The 16,316-nt window shown below is 61.3% G+C and overlaps 1 protein-coding gene across 1 annotated transcript in view; it reads right to left on the reverse strand.

Moving 5' to 3' along the window:
• The window catches only part of vars2 (valyl-tRNA synthetase 2, mitochondrial), a 136,064-nt gene that overhangs the window by 98,742 nt on the left and 21,006 nt on the right, over positions 1-16,316 (reverse strand). Inside the window, exons 5-12 of the mRNA XM_085973730.1 lie at positions 15,685-15,751; positions 14,055-14,152; positions 13,462-13,543; positions 12,883-13,002; positions 11,234-11,342; positions 10,465-10,553; positions 6,104-6,194; positions 51-178 (exon numbers count right to left, since the gene is read on the reverse strand). Of these exons, the coding sequence (XP_085829856.1) occupies positions 51-178; positions 6,104-6,194; positions 10,465-10,553; positions 11,234-11,342; positions 12,883-13,002; positions 13,462-13,543; positions 14,055-14,152; positions 15,685-15,751 (784 nt within the window). The remainder of the gene's footprint in view (positions 1-50; positions 179-6,103; positions 6,195-10,464; positions 10,554-11,233; positions 11,343-12,882; positions 13,003-13,461; positions 13,544-14,054; positions 14,153-15,684; positions 15,752-16,316) is intronic.

Below are 16,316 nucleotides of genomic sequence, written 5' to 3' on the forward strand. Positions count from 1 at the left end.
TAAACCACCCCCCCCGACCCCATTATTGACCTGCTGACGTTTTCCGCTACCTGCAGCCAGTCGCCACTCTCGGTTGCCATGGTTCCATCCTCGTTGAAGACGGAGATGAGAGGGAGCTGGTGTTTCAGGCCGAGCTCATAGTCGGTGTGGTCATGAGCCGGAGTCACCTTCACAGCACCTGCAAGGAACAGAGGCACCGAGTGAGCGCGGGAGTCGGGACAGGAACTGCCTTTGGACCCGCACGCTAATCGCCGCGACAACTCGGGTGACACTGACCATTCACCAGCACCGCTACAGTCCTGGCGGGGCACAGGGTCAGTGGGTCAGCACCGCTACAGTCCCAACGGGGCACAGGGTCAACCCCGCTACAGTCCCGGCGGGGCGCAGGGTCAGTGGGTCAGCACCGCTACAGTCCCGGCGGGGCGCAGGGTCAGTACCGCTATAGTCCCGGCGGGGCACAGGGTCAGTGGGTCAGCCCCGCTACAGTTCCAACGGGGCACAGGGTCAACCCCGCTACAGTCCCGGCGGGCGCAGGGTCAGTGGGTCAGCACCGCTACAGTCCCGGCAGGGCGGGGCGCAGGGTCATTACCGCTATAGTCCCGGCGGGGCACAGGGTCAGTACCGCTACAGTCCCGGCGGGGCACAGGGTCAGCACCGCTACAGTCCCGGCGCGGCGGAGCGCAGGGTCAGTGGGTCAGCACCGCTACAGTCCCGGCGGGGCGCAGGGTCAGCACCGCTACAGTCCCGGCGGGGCGGGGCGCAGGGTCAGTACCGCTACAGTCCCCGCGGGGCGCAGGGTCAGCACCGCTACAGTCCCGGCGGGGCGGGGCGCAGGGTCAGTACCGCTACAGTCCCCGCGGGGCGCAGGGTCAGCACCGCTACAGTCCCGGCGGGGCGCAAGGTCAGTGGGTCAGCACCGCTAGTCCCCGCGGGGCACAGGGTCAGTGGGTCAGCACTGCTACAGTCCCGGCAGGGCGGGGCGCAGGGTCAGTGGGTCAGCACTGCTACAGTCCCGGCGGGGCGCAAGGTCAGTGGGTCAGCACCGCTAGTCCCCGCGGGGCACAGGGTCAGTGGGTCAGCACCGCTACAGTCCCAGCGGGGCGGGGCGCAGGGTCAGTGGGTCAGCACCGCTACAGTCCCGGCGGGGCGCAGGGTCAGTGGGTCAGCACCGCTATAGTCCCGGCGGGGCACAGGGTTAGTGGGTCAGCACCGCTATAGTCCACGCGGGGCACAGGGTCAGTGGGTCAGCACCGCTACAGTCCCGGCGGGGCACAGGTCAGTGGGTCAGCACCGCTACAGTCCTGGCGGGGCACAGGGTCAGTGGGTCAGCACCGCTAGTCCCTGCGGGGCAGGGCACAGGGTCAGTACCGCTACAGTCCCGGCGGGGCACAGGGCCAGTACCACTACAGTCCCGGCGGGGCACAGGTCAGTGGGTCAGCACCGCTACAGTCCCGGCGGGGCGGGGCGCAGGGTCAGTACCGCTACAGTCCCGGCGGGGCACAGGGTCAGTGGGTCAGCCCTGCTACAGTCCCGGCGGGGCGGGGCACAGGGTCAGTGGGTCAGCCCCGCTACAATCCCGGCGGGGCGCAGGGTCAGCACCGCTACAGTCCCGGCGCGGCGGAGCGCAGGGTCAGTGGGTCAGCACCGCTAGTCGCCGCGGGGCACAGGGTCAGTACCGCTACAGTCCGGGCGGGGCGCAGGGTCAGTACCGCTACAGTCCCCGCGGGGCGCAGGGTCAGCACCGCTAGTCCCTGTGGGGCACAGGGTCAGTGGGTCAGCACCGCTACGGTCCCGGCGCAAGGTCAGTGGGTCAGCACCACTACAGTCCCGGCGGGGCATAGGTCAGTGGGTCAGCACCGCAAGTCCCCGCGGGGCACAGGGTTCGTGGGTCAGCACCGCTGCAGTCCCGGCGGGGCGGGGCGCAGGGACAGTGGGTCAGCACCGCTACAGTCCCGGCGGGGCACAGGTCAGTGGGTCAGCACCGCAAGTCCCGGCGGGGCGGGGCGCAGGGACAGTGGGTCAGCACCGATACAGTCCCGGCGGGGCACAGGTCAGTGGGTCAGCACCGCTAGTCCCCGCGGGGCACAGGGTCAGCCCCGCTACTGTCCCGGCGGGGCACAGGGTCAGTGGGTCAGCACCGCTACAGTGCCGGCGGGGCAGGTCGCAGGGTCAGTGGGTCAGCACCGCTACATGCCCGGTGAGGCGGGGCGCAAGGTCAGTACCGCTACAGTCCCGAAGGGGCGGCGCGCAGGGTCAGCGGGTCAGCCCCGCTACAGTCCCGGCGAGGCGGGGCGCAGGGTCAGTGGGTCAGTCCGCTACAGTCCAGGCGGGGCGGGGTGCAGGGTCAGTGGGTCAGCACCGCTACATGCCCGGTGGGGCGGGGCGCAGTGTCAGTGGGTCAGCACCGCTACAATCCCGGTGGGGCGGGGTGCAGGGTCAGTGGGTCAGCACTGCTACAGTCCCGGCGGGGCGCAAGGTCAGTGGGTCAGCACTGCTACAGTCCCGGCGGGGCACAGGTCAGTGGGTCAGCACCGCTAGTCCCCGCGGGGCACAGGGTCAGTGGGTCAGCACCGCTACAGTCCCGGCGGGGCGGGGCGCAGGGTCAGTGGGTCAGCACCGCTACAGTCCCGGCGGGGCGGGGCACAGGGTCAGTGGGTCAGCACCGCTATAGTCCCGGCGGGGCACAGGGTTAGTGGGTCAGCACCGCTATAGTCCACGCGGGGCACAGGGTCAGTGGGTCAGCACTGCTACAGTCCCGGCGGGGCACAGGTCAGTGGGTCAGCACCGCTACAGTCCTGGCGGGGCACAGGGTCAGTGGGTCAGCACCGCTACAGTCCCGGCGGGGCACAGGGCCAGTACCACTACAGTCCCGGCGGGGCACAGGTCAGTGGGTCAGCCCTGCTACAGTCCCGGCGGGGCGGGGCACAGGGTCAGTGGGTCAGCACCGCTACAGTCCCGGCGCGGCGGGGCGCAAGGTCAGTGGGTCAGCACCGCTACAGTCCCGGCGGGGCATAGGTCAGTGGGTCAGCACCGCAGGTCCCCGCGGGGCACAGGGTTCGTGGGTCAGCACCGCTACAGTCCCGGCGGGGCGGGGCGCAGGGACAGTGGGTCAGCACCGCTACAGTCCCGGCGGGGCACAGGTCAGTGGGTCAGCACCGCTAGTCCCCGCGGGGCACAGGGTCAGCCCCGCTACTGTCCCGGCGGGGCACAGGGACAGTGGGTCAGTACCGCTACAGTCCGGGCGGGGCGCAGGGTCAGTACCGCTACAGTCCCCGCGGGGCGCAGGGTCAGCACCGCTAGTCCCTGTGGGGCACAGGGTCAGTGGGTCAGCACCGCTACAGTCCCGGCGCGGCGGGGCGCAAGGTCAGTGGGTCAGCACCGCTACAGTCCCGGCGGGGCATAGGTCAGTGGGTCAGCACCGCAAGTCCCCGCGGGGCACAGGGTTCGTGGGTCAGCACCGCTACAGTCCTGGCGGGGCGGGGCGCAAGGTCAGTGGGTCAGCACCGCTACAGTCCCGGCGGGGCACAGGTCAGTGGGTCAGCACCGCTAGTCCCCGCGGGGCACAGGGTCAGCCCCGCTACTGTCCCGGCGGGGCACAGGGTCAGTGGGTCAGCACCGCTACAGTCCCGGCGAGGCGGGGCGCAGGGTCAGTGGGTCAGTCCGCTACAGTCCAGGCGGGGCGGGGTGCAGGGTCAGTGGGTCAGCACCGCTACATGCCCGGTGGGGCGGGGTGCAGGGTCAGTACCGCTACAATCCCGGCGAGGCGGGGCGCAGGGTCAGCACCGCTACAGTCCCCCCGGGGCGCAGGGTCAGCGTCGCTACAGTCCCGGCGCGGCGGAGCGCAGGGTCAGTGGGTCAGCACCGCTACAGTCCCGGCGCGGCGGAGCGCAGGGTCAGTGGGTCAGCACCACTACAGTCCCGGCGGGGCGCAGGGTCAGCGGGTCAGCACCGCTACAGTCCCGGCGCGGCGGAGCGCAGGGTCAGCGGGTCAGTCCCGCTACAGTCCCGGGAAGGCGGTGCGCAGGGTCAGTGGGTCAGCCCCGCTACAGTCCCGGCGCGGCGGGGCGCAGGGTCAGCACCGCTACAGTCCCGGCGGGGCGGGGCGCAGGGTCAGCACCGCTACAGTCCCGGCGTGGCGGTGCGCAGGGTCAGTGGGTCAGCCCCGCTACAGTCCCGGCGTGGCGGGGCGCAGGGTCAGTGGGTCAGCCCGCTACAGTCCAGGCGGGGCTGGGTGCAGGGTCAGTGGGTCAGCACCACTACAGTCCCGGTGGGGTGGGGTGCAGGGTCAGTGCCGCTACAGTCCCATCGGGGCGGGGTGCAGGGTCAGTGGGTCAGCACCGCTACAGTCCTGGCGGGGCGGGGTGCAGGGTCAGTGGGTCAGCCCCACTACAGTCCCGGCGAGGCGGGGCGCAGGGTCAGTGGGTCAGCACCGCTACAGTCCCGGCGGGGCACAGGGTCAGCACCGCTACAGTCCCGGCGCGGCGGAGCTCAGGGTCAGTGGGTCAGCACCGCTACAGTCCCGGCGGGGCGCAGGGTCAGCACCGCTACAGTCCCGGCGGGGCGCAGGGTCAGCGGGTTTGCACCGCTACAGTCCAGGGGAGGCGGTGCGCAGGGTCAGTGGGTCAGCCCCGCTGCAGTCCTGGCAGGGCGGGGCGCAGGTCAGTGGGTCAGCCCCGCGACAGTCACAGCGGGGCGGGGCGCAGGGTCAGTGGGTCAGCACCGCTAGTCCCCGCGGGGCACAGGTCATTGGGTCAGCCCCGCTACAGTCCCAGCGGGGCGGGGCACAGGTCAGTACCACTACAGTCCCAGCGGAGCGGGGCGCAGGGTCAGTGGGTCAGCCCCGCTACAGTCCCAGCGGGGCGGGGTGCAGGGTCAGTGGGTCAGCACCGCTACAGTCCCGGTGGGGCGGGGCGGGGCGGGGCGCAGGGTCAGTGGGTCAGCACCGCTAGTCCCCGCGAGGCACAGGTCAGTACCGCTACTGTCCTGGTGGGGCACAGTTCAGTGGGTCAGCCCCGCTACAGTCCCGGCGGGGCACAGGTCAGTGGGTCAGCACCGCTAGTCCCCGCGGGGCACAGGTCAGTGCCGCTACAGTCCTGGCGGGGCACAGGTCAGTGGGTCAGTACCGCTACAGTCCTGGCGGGGCACAGGTCAGTGGGTCAGCACCGCTACAGTCCCGGCGGGGCACAGGGTCAGTGGGTCAGCACCGCTACAGTCCCGGCGGGGCACAGGGTCAGTACTGCTACAGTCCCGGCGGGGCGCAGGGTCAGTGGGTCAGCACCGCTAGTCCCTGCGGGGCGGGGCACAGGTCAGTGGGTCAGCACCGCTACAGTCCAGGCGGGGCACAGGTCAGTGGGTCAGCACCGCTACAGTCCTGGCGGGGCACAGGGTCAGTGGGTCAGCACCGCTACAGTCCTGGCGGGGCACAGGGTCAGTGGATCAGCACCGCTGCAGTCCCGGCGGGGCACAGGCTCAGTACCGCTACTGTCCCGGCGGGGCACAGGGTCAGTGGATCAGCACCGCAACAGTCCCGGCGGGGCACAGGGTCAGTGGATCAGCACCGCTGCAGTCCCGGCGGGGCACAGGGTCAGTGGATCAGCACCGCTGCAGTCCCGGCGGGGCACAGGGTCAGTGGATCAGCACCGCTACAGTCCCGGCGGGGCACAGGGTCAGTACCGCTACAGTCCCGGCGGGGCGGGGCGCAGGGTCAGTGGGTCAGCACGCTATAGTCCCGGCGGGGCACAGGGTCAGTGGGTCGGCACCGCTATAGTCCCGGCGGGGCACAGGGTCAGTGGGTCAGCACCGCTACAGTCCCGGCGGGGCACAGGGTCAGTGGGTCAGCACCGCTACAGTCCCGGCGGGGCACAGGGTCAGTGGGTCAGCACCGCTAGTCCCTGCGGGGCGGGGCGCAGGGTCAGTGGGACAGCACCGCCAGTCCCCGTAGGATCCCATGTCAGCATCTGGTCAATACAGGGTCAACAGCACTAGTTCCCGTGGGATCCCGGGTCGGTGGGTCAGTGCAGGGTCAGCACATTCTCCGCACCTCCTGCTTCCAGACTCCCGAGTATTTAATTAGACGGGAACGCAATTCTTTCTGAGCTATTACCTGTGCCGAAGTCACGGTCGACTAGCGTATCAGTGAGAATGGGCAGCAGGCGGCCTGTGAAGGGGTGGCGGAGCCGTTTCCCGAGGAGGTGCTGCGAGGAGGAAGAGGACGCAGTTAGTGAACTGACTGTGCACCGGCAGAAGTTCAGTTACAATCCGCCCCTCCGCCCCCCCCCCCAACAGAAGGGACCTTTCCCCTCCCCGCCCCCCAAAAGCCAGCTGGGTCGCCCTGGTCAGTTGTGTCCACCGCTTCCTGGTGTCAAAACTGCCAGAGAAGGAATTAAGGTCAGAATCAGTGCGTTCAATGTAGTAATCAGCCTGTGAGTGAGAGAGAACACGAGGGAAGGCTGTGTGTGAGAGAGTGTGTCAACACACAGAGAGAGGACAGAGTGAGTGTGTCAACACACAGAGAGAGGACAGAGTGAGTGTGTCAACACACAGAGAGAGGACAGAGTGAGTGTGTCAACACACAGAGAGAGGACAGAGTGAGTGTGTCAACACACAGAGAGAGGACAGAGTGAGTGTGTCAACACACAGAGAGAGGACAGAGTGAGTGTGTCAACACACAGAGAGAGGACAGAGTGAGTGTGTCAACACACAGGGAGAGGACAGAGTGAGTGTGTCAACACACAGGGAGAGGATAGAGTGAGTGTGTCAACACACAGGGAGAGGACAGAGTGAGTGTGTCAACACACAGGGAGAGGACAGAGTGAGTGTGTCAACACACAGAGAGAGGACAGAGTGAGTGTGTCAACACAGAGAGAGGACAGAGTGAGTGTGTCAACACACAGAGAGAGGACAGAGTGAGTGTGTCAACACACAGGGAGAGGACAGAGTGAGTGTGTCAACACACAGGGAGAGGACAGAGTGAGTGTGTCAACACACATAGAGAGGACAGAGTGAGTGTGTCAACACACAGAGGACAGAGTGAGTGTGTCAACACACAGAGAGAGGACAGAGTGAGTGTGTCAACACACAGGGAGAGGACAGAGTGAGTGTGACAACACACAGAGAGAGGACAGAGTGAGTGTGTCAACACACAGGGAGAGGACAGAGTGAGTGTGTCAACACACAGAGAGAGGACAGAGTGAGTGTGTCAACACACAGGGAGAGGACAGAGTGAGTGTGTCAACACACAGAGAGAGGACAGAGTGAGTGTGTCAACACACAGGGAGAGGACAGAGTGAGTGTTTCAACACACAAAGCGAGGACAGAGTGAGTGTGTCAACACACAGGGAGAGGACAGAGTGAGTGTGACAACACACAGAGCGAGGACAGAGTGAGTGTGTCAACACACAGGGAGAGGACAGAGTGAGTGTGTCAACACACAGAGAGAGGACAGAGTGAGTGTGTCAACACACAGGGAGAGGACAGAGTGAGTGTTTCAACACACAGAGCGAGGACAGAGTGAGTGTGTCAACACACAGGGAGAGGACAGAGTGAGTGTGTCAACACACAGAGAGAGGACAGAGTGAGTGTGTCAACACACAGAGAGAGGACAGCGTGAGTGTGTCAACACACAGAGAGAGGACAGAGTGAGTGTGTCAACACACAGAGAGAGGACAGAGTGAGTGTGTCAACACACAGAGCGAGGACAGAGTGAGTGTGTCAACACACAGAGAGAGGACAGAGTGAGTGTGTCAACACACAGAGAGAGGACAGAGTGAGTGTGACAACACACAGAGAGAGGACAGAGTGAGTGTGTCAACACACAGGGAGAGGACAGCGTGAGTGTGTCAACACACAGAGAGAGGACAGAGTGAGTGTGTCAACACACAGCGAGAGGACAGGGTGAGTGTGTCAACACACAGAGAGAGGACAGAGTGAGTGTGTCAACACACAGAGAGAGGACAGAGTGAGTGTGTCAACACACAGAGAGAGGACAGAGTGAGTGTGTCAACACACAGAGAGAGGACAGAGTGAGTGTTTCAACACACAGAGAGAGGACAGAGTGAGTGAGTCAACACACAGAGAGAGGACAGAGTGAATGTGTCAACACACAGAGAGAGGACAGAGTGAGTGTGTCAACACACAGAGAGAGGACAGAGTGAGTGTGTCAACACACACAGAGAGGACAGAGTGAGTGAGTGAGTGTGTCAACACACAGAGAGAGGACAGAGTGAGTGTGTCAACACACAGAGAGAGGACATTGTGAGTGTGTCAACACACAGAGAGAGGACAGAGTGAGTGTGTCAACACACAGAGAGAGGACAGAGTGAGTGTGTCAACACACAGAGAGAGGACAGAGTGAGTGTGTCAACACACAGAGAGAGGACAGAGTGAGTGTGACAGAGACACTGGAGAGAATGAGCAGGACATGAAGCAAGGGAGAATTCAAGAGTGAATGTGAGAGCGCGCGTGGCACAGAGAGAATGGGAGAGACAGAGAGGTAGAGAAAGAGAGACAGACTGAGTGAGAGAGTGAGATAGAAAGAGAGAGAGTGAGATAGAAAGGAGAGAAAGAGAGAGAGAGCGACAAAGAGAGAGCGAGAGAGACAGACAGAGAGATTGACAGTGAGAGAGAGATAGAGCGAGACAGAGAGAAAGAGAGAGGAGACAGAAAGAGCTAGTTAGGTAGATAGAGAGAGACACCACGCGTTAAATAGATCTATCGAAGTTTCTGTCCCTGTTAATTTTCATTGCTCTAAACTGAAGATGGAAGCTATTCCACTGAAACTAACTGTCCTCCCACAGCTCGCCTCCTCACCTTGAGATCAGCACAGAACTTCTGGTGAATCAATTCTACACCTGCGGTGCATCTCCCACCAAGACCCCAGGGCACCTTTGGTTGAAGGTTCTCCTGGCCCGAAGTGTAACACCCGCCTCACCCCGCCCTGCCCGCCTGGCACCGCCCTGCCCGCCTCACCCCACCCTGCCCGCCTCACCGTGCGCTGCCCGCCTCACCCCACCCTGCCTCACCCCGCCCTGCCCGGCTCACCGTGCGCTGCCTGCCTCACCCCGCCCTGCCTCACCCCGCCCTGCCCGCCTGGCACCGCCCTGCCCACCTCACCCCGCCCTGCCAGCCTCACCCCGCCCTGCCCGCCTGACGCTGCCCTGCCCCCTCACCCTGCTCGCCTGACGCCACCCTGCCCGCCTCACCCCGCCCTGCCTCTCACCGTGCGCTGCCCACCTGACCCCGCCCTGCCCGCCTCACCGTGCGCTGCCCGCCTGACTACGCCCGCCCACCTGACCCCGCACTGCCCGCCTCACCGTGCGCTGCCCGCCTGACCCCGCCCTGCCCGCCTCACCGTGCGCTGCCCGCCTGACCCCGCCCTGCCCGCCTCACCGTGCGCTGCCCGCCTCACCCCGCCTGGCGCCGCCCTGCCCGCCTCACACCGCCCTGCCCGCCTCACCCCGTCCGCCCGCCTCACCCCGCCCTGCCCGCCTCACCGCGCACTGCCCGCCTGACCCCGCACTGCCCGCCTCACCCCGCCCTGCCCGCCTCACCGCGCACTGCCCGCCTGACCACCGCCCGCCCGCCTGACCCCGCACTGCCCGCCTCACCCCACCCTGCCTGCCTCACCGCACCCTTTCCGCCTCACCGCATCCGCCCACCTCACCGCGCCCTGCTCGGCTCACCCCGCCCTGCCCGCCACACCGCGCCCTTCCTGCCTCACCGCGCCCTTCCCGCCCCAGGTATCACCAGGCTGATACCTGGGATGGCAGGAATGATGTATGAGGAGAGATTGGGTCGATTGGGCTTGTACTCGCTGGAGTTTAGAAGAATGAGAGGGGATCTCATCGAAACTTATAAAATTCTAACAGGACTAGACAGACTAGATGCTGGAAGGATGTTCCCGATGGTCGGGGAGACCAGAACCAGGGGTCACAGTCTAAGGATAAGGGGTAAGCCATTTAGGACAGAAATGAGGAGGAATTTCTTCACCCAGAGTGGTGAACCTGTGGAATTCTCTGCCACAGAGGGCGGTGGAGGCCAGTTCATTAAATATATTCAAGAAGGAGTTGGATATATTTCTCAAGGCTAGGGGGATCAAGGGATATGGGGAGAAAGCAGGGACAGGGTACTGAATTTGGACGATCAGCCATGATCTCATTGAATGGCGGAGCAGGCTCGAGGGGCCGAATGGCCTACTCCTGCTCCTATTTTCTATGTTTCTATGTTTCACCGCGCCTGCCCGCCTCACCCCGCCCTGCCCGCCTCACCGCGCCCTGCACGCCTCACCCCGCCCTGCCCGCCTCACCGCGCCCTGCACGCCTCACCCTGCCCTGCCCGCCTCACCGCGCCCTGCACGCCTCACCCCGCCCTGCCCGCCTCACCGCGCCCTGCACGCCTCACCCCGCCCTGCCCACCTCACCGCGCCCTGCACGCCTCACCCCGCCCTGCCCGCCTCGCCCGTCTCACCGTGTACCGGCCATCATCTGGGTGTACCACCACTGCCACGTCTCCCAGCATGGTTTCGGGCCGCGTCGTCGCTACGACAACCTCCTCACCTGAGCAGAGAAAAGGAAGAGTGAGTGCGGGGGGCTGGGGAGGGGGCAGATGAGAAGCGAATATTTAACATCGCACTGTGCAGTAACATGGTCCGGGATTGGTCTCCCACCCTGGTGCCATCCAATGGGGCAGAGGTCAAGTGAAAAGTGTGTAGGATAATGTGCAACATAATAAGCTAATGGCTTGGCAGAGGCAAAGAGCAGCATGGGATGGTTAGCACACAAGGCTACAGTAAAGGAGAGTGTAGAAACTGCAGACATACATCGGACGTGATTCAGTAGAAGGTGCAGAGCATTGAGCAGGAAATAAGTAAAATAGCTTAATAGTGAAACCACACACGCACACACCGCCGAGAGCTTTAGTACAAGCGGAGACTCAGGACTGCAAACTGCCAAGTGAGGTGCAGCCCGATGGGTCTTCTAAGTGTGAGTATATAGACATATTGCTTTCATGTACTCAACTTAACTAAAAAAAAAGTCAGATATTTCACTATCTCTTGGGTTTTGAATCTGTTTATTAAATAAAGGATCAGGAGCAGGAGGCAAGAGCTCTCATCACTTTTTAACCAGCTGAGAGTGTCCTGCACTCCTCCTCCCATCGCTCTCACCTGGTGTTCCAGACTGCTGCGCCGCCAAACACTTACTAATAACCGTTAGCGGATCGCCACCCAGTAACTCACCCGAATCTTCCGTCAAGTACGCGAAGTTCACCAGCTCGCCGAAAGCGACCCTTTCCCGGTAACCGGGCACGGAGATGTAGCTGCGCCCGCTCAGCGCCCGGCTCTCTACCTGCCAAAGGAGACGTGGCAAGGGGGGGGGTCAGAGGTCACGGCAACACAGTCTTCAGGGTAAAAAGGTAAAAGTGCAGGGGTTACAGTCCAGAGCGAACGAAGCTGATGGGGGGAGGGGAGGCTTGAGGTGGAGGCCAGGGGGAATCCACGGAAAGCCCTAATGGGCAGAGCGTGGGCTCAGAGGAATGTGCAGTGTCGGGGAGCAGCTGTTGACGGTGGGCTGGGTCTGGGGGTGGGTCCCGGCAAAATAGTTTTGCCCGCATGTTTCACAAACTAAAGTCTCTGCTGATCTGCAACGCGGATCGTTCCCAGTGGGGTCTGTCCCCGGAGCCCGGTTTCTGACACACCTCTAACCACCGTGAGACCCCCCAACACCCCCCACCTCCGCCAACAGGGCGGAGGAGGTCAATCCTGACCGGTACTCTCAGATACACCAGGGCAGCAGGACACGGGGAGGGGGAGGTGAGGGGCGAGTTTAAGATAGGCACTAGGAATGAACAGAGGGTAGCCAGGAAGGAGAGAAAGAGGGAAAAGGGCGGTGGGGGGGTGGAGGTGGCTCTAACCTTCCATTGTGATTGCAAGGGGAGCCTTCTTACTCAGGTTGATCAAGAACAGGAGGAGGCCATTCAGCCCCTTGCGCCTGCTCAGTCATTCTGTACCTCAACTCCATTTACCTGCTTTTGCTCCATATCCCATTGGCCTTTACTGCAAGGGGGTTGGAGTATAAGAGTAAGGAAGTCTCGCTACAATTGTACAGGGCCTTGGTGAGACCACACCTGGAGTTTGTGCACAGTTTTGGTCTCCTTATCTGAGGAAGGATATACTTGCCTTAGAGGCGGTGTAACGAAGGTTCACTAGATTGATCCCTGGGATGAAAGGGTTGTCCTATGAGAAGAGATTGAGTAGAATGGGCCGATACTTTCTGGAGTTTAGAAGAATGAGAGGTGATCTCATTGAAACATATAAGATTCTGAGGGGGATTGACAGGGTAGATGCTGAGAGGTTGTTTCCCCTGGCTGGAGAGTCTAGAACTAGGCGGCATAGTCTCAGGATAAGGGGTCGGCCATTTAAGACTGAGATGAGGAGGAATTTCTTCACTCAGAGGGTTGTGAATCTTTGGAATTCTCTACCCCAGAGAGTTGTGGATACTCAGTCGTTGAGTATATTCAAGGCTGAGATCGATAGATTTTTGGACTCTCGGGGAAACAAGGGAGAGAAATCGGGCAGGCAATTGAAGTTGAGGTCGAGAATCAGCCATGATCTTATTGAATGGCGGAGTGGGCTCGAGGGGCCGTGTGGCCGACTCCTGCTCCTAATTCTTATGATGTCCTTACCCAACAAAGATCTATTGATCTCAGTCTTGAAAGCTCCAATTGTCCCCCTAAATCCATGGCCTTTTTGGGGATTTCCACGACCATTTGTCTGAAGAAGTGCTTCCTGACATCACCCCCTGAACGGCCTGGCTCTAACGTTAAGCTTCTGTCCCTTGTTCTGGACTCCACCACCACCAGAGGAAATAGTCCCGTGTGTGTTCGTACCTCGATGTCGGAAATGGCGGAGTTCAGGGCGCACGACCAGTTCACCAGCCTCTGGCTGCGGTACACCAGATCTGCTTCATGCAGCCGCGCAAACGCCTCAGTCACAGCCTCCGAGTAGTCCTGCAAGAGAGGGCGGGGGGGGTGGAGGAGGAGGAAAGAAGTGGCAGGTGAGACTCCGGCAAAGTATGGCGTGACTGTCCAACGTGGCCATTAAAAAAGAGACGTAGCATGAAGGTCCTGTCGACACGAGGCACTGGTGTCCATGGTTACCGCGGTGCGACAAGCGATATTAGCACCGGGCAAGAACGAGCGGACAGGCTGCCGCAGCGCCGGAAGGGCCGCAGCAATGAACCCTCTCCAAGGCCTTGACATCCTTCCCAAAGTGTGGTGCCCAGAATTGGACACCGTACTCCAGCTGGGGCCAAACCAGAGTTTGATAAATGTTTAGAAGAAAGCAGAGGATGCAACAACAGTCCTTGGGCTGGGGTCTGGCAGGACGGGTCGGGGGGGGGGGGGGGGGGGGGTTTGAAAGTGGCCATTGCCCCCCGACCTACGACCCATCCCCGTGTGGCGACTCACTGTGTCCATGGTGAAGCAGGCCCGGTCCCAATCCAGCGAGGAGCCCAAACGCCGCAGCTGTTGGTAGATCTCGTCCCCCTTCCTGCCAATCACAACCAGAGGTCAAGAAAGACCTTGCATTTATATAGCGCCTTTCACATTCTCAGCCAATGAAACACATTTTGAAGTGTAGTCACTATTGTTACGTACGAAAGTGCGACAGCCAATTTGTGCACAGCAAGATCCCACAAACAGCGCTATGATAATGACCAGCTAATCTGTTTTAGTGATGTTGATTGAGGGATAAATATTGGTCAGGTCACCGGGGACAACTCCCCTGCTCTTCTTCGAATAGTGACCATGGGATCTTTTACATCCACTAGAGAGGGCAGACGGGGCCTCAGTTTAACGTCTAATCCGAAAGACGGCACCTCCGACAGTGCATTCAGCATTGCACTGGAATGCCAGCCTGGATTTTGGTGCTCAAGTCTCTGGAGTGGGACGCGAACCCACGACCTCCTGACTCAGAGGCGAGAGGGCTGCCCACTGAACCGCGGCGGGTGCTCCAAGCTCGCGAGCGGCGCAGGTGGCGAGCTGCCGAGCGCGGTACTTACGCCTCCCTCCACCGCCACACCTCCCGCAGGAACTCGGCCTGCGTCAGCTCTCGCCGGCTGACCCCCCGCTCCCTCCACAGCCGCTTCTCCACCACCACCTGCCGAAGGGAAGAAAGAAACGGGCTGAGCGCGAGCCTCGGCTGCGACCTGCACGCCGGGGTTGCCGAGCAACCCGGCCGTTACCGCCCGTCACAACAATGGAGTCTCCCGCGATGGTTTCCACCGTCCCACCATTGGCGGCCGTGCCTTCAGCTGCCTAGGCCCTGAGCTCCGGAATTCCCTCCCTAAACCTCTCTGGCACTCTCTCCTCCGCTAAGATGCTCCTGAAAACCTGCCTCTTTGACCAACCTGTCCTAATATCTCATGTGGCTCGGTGTCAAATTGTTGTTTGATAATCGCTCCTGTGAAGCGCCCTGGGCCATTTTACTGCGTTAAAGGCGCTATATAAATGTACATCGTTGTTGATGTACGTTTTGTACCAAGAGCGGTTGGGGGGGGGGGGGGCGGCGGGTGTTTGACGGGGTATCAGCGCACCGTCGCAGTGCCACCTAGCTCGGAGGCGGGAATTAGGAGGACCCAGGTAGAGCAGCGCCAACCAGGGAGTCGAAGCGGGAGGGAAGTGGGCGTGACACTAACAGGAAGTGCCCGCTGCACTATTCGTCACTATAGCAACCTTGATCGGCTGAGCATGTGACCAAACCACGTGGCTCTCTCATGGACCCTGTTGTCCACGCCGCGCTCACGGGTGTGGGACACATCTACGTGACACCGTGCCGGGTACGGTGTTGTAATGGTAATCATACTACACTCGTAATCCAGGGAATGTTAGTTCAAATCCCACCGTGGCAGCTTGGGAATGTGAATTCAGTGTCACAAAATCTGGAATAGGTAAAAGTGACCACCACGAAGCTGTCAGAGTGCCGTAAAAGCCCAACTGGTTCACTAATGTCCTTTAGGAAGGAAACCTGCTGTCCTTACCCGGTCTGGGCATATAGTCTGTCCACCACCTTAAACATTCACTCCCTCCACCACCGCCGTACCGTGGCTGCAGTGTGCACCATCTACAAGATGCACTGCAGCAACTCGCCAAGGCTTCTTCGGCAGCACCTCCCAAACCCGCGACCTCTTCCACCTAGAAGGACAAGGGCAGCAGGCGCATGGGAACACCATCACCTCCAAGTTCCTCTCCACGCATTATCCCAACCTGGACATATATCGGCCGTTCCTTCATCGTCGCTGGGTCAAAATCCTGGAACTCCCTCCCTAACAGCACTGTGGCAGCACCTACACCACACGGACTGCAACGGTCCAAGGTGGCGGCTCACCATCACCTTCTCAAGGGCAACTAGGGATGGGCAATAAATGCCGGCCTTGCCAGCGATGCCCACATCTCGAGAATTATTTTTTTTTTTTAAGTACACGGCGAAAGGTTGATTGTCGGAGGGACTTTGCCGCCTTCAGTGCCACACAGCACCCACAGTGAGGGTGGGGGATGCACCTGGCTACAGGGAGTCGATCGGTGCGGGACCCATACCGACAGGGGTAGCCGTGAGGTAACAGGAACTACCCCCCCGCCCCCCAGCCCTCCATTCCAGGGACAAACGCAGTTCGGATCAGTCGCAAAACCCACCTGAGTGGCGATTCCCGCGTGGTCACAGCCGGGAACCCAGAGAACCTTCCAGCCCTGCATCCTCCGCCTGAAAGAAAGGTCACGACCTTTAAACTCTCAGATCAGCCACAAGCTCAGGCAACATTAACTGCCGCTAATGCAGAGAGAAGGCAGTGCGTCACTGGTGCTGCTTAAACACTTCACAGGCACAAGAAAATCACACTCACACTTCTGGTGACACTTAGAATTTACCACACAGTAACAGGCCATTCAGCCCAACTTGTCCATTTGCTGGTGTTTAGGCTCCACACGAGCCTCCTCCCAATTTATGTCAGCTCACCCTATCAGCATATCCTTCGATTCCTTTCTCCCTCATGTACTTATCTAGCTTCCCCTTAATTCATCATCTCAAACAGGTTTCCAGTGACAGACCTGTACCCACCAGTACTGTACCCGTGTTAGTGACAGACCTGTACCCACCAGTGCTGTACCCCAGTGTTATAGTGACAGACCTGTACCCACCAGTACTGTACCCAAGTGTTACAGTGACAGACCTGTACCCACCAGTACTGTACCCAAGTGTTACAGTGACAGACCTGTACCCACCAGTACTGTACCCCCAGTGTTATAGTGACAGACCTGTACCCACCAGT

Source organism: Somniosus microcephalus, unplaced genomic scaffold (genome assembly GCF_052327205.1).
Source record: "Somniosus microcephalus isolate GS21.2 unplaced genomic scaffold, FLI_Smic_1.0 unresolved_chr1, whole genome shotgun sequence".
Taxonomy (NCBI): Eukaryota; Metazoa; Chordata; class Chondrichthyes; order Squaliformes; family Somniosidae; genus Somniosus; species Somniosus microcephalus.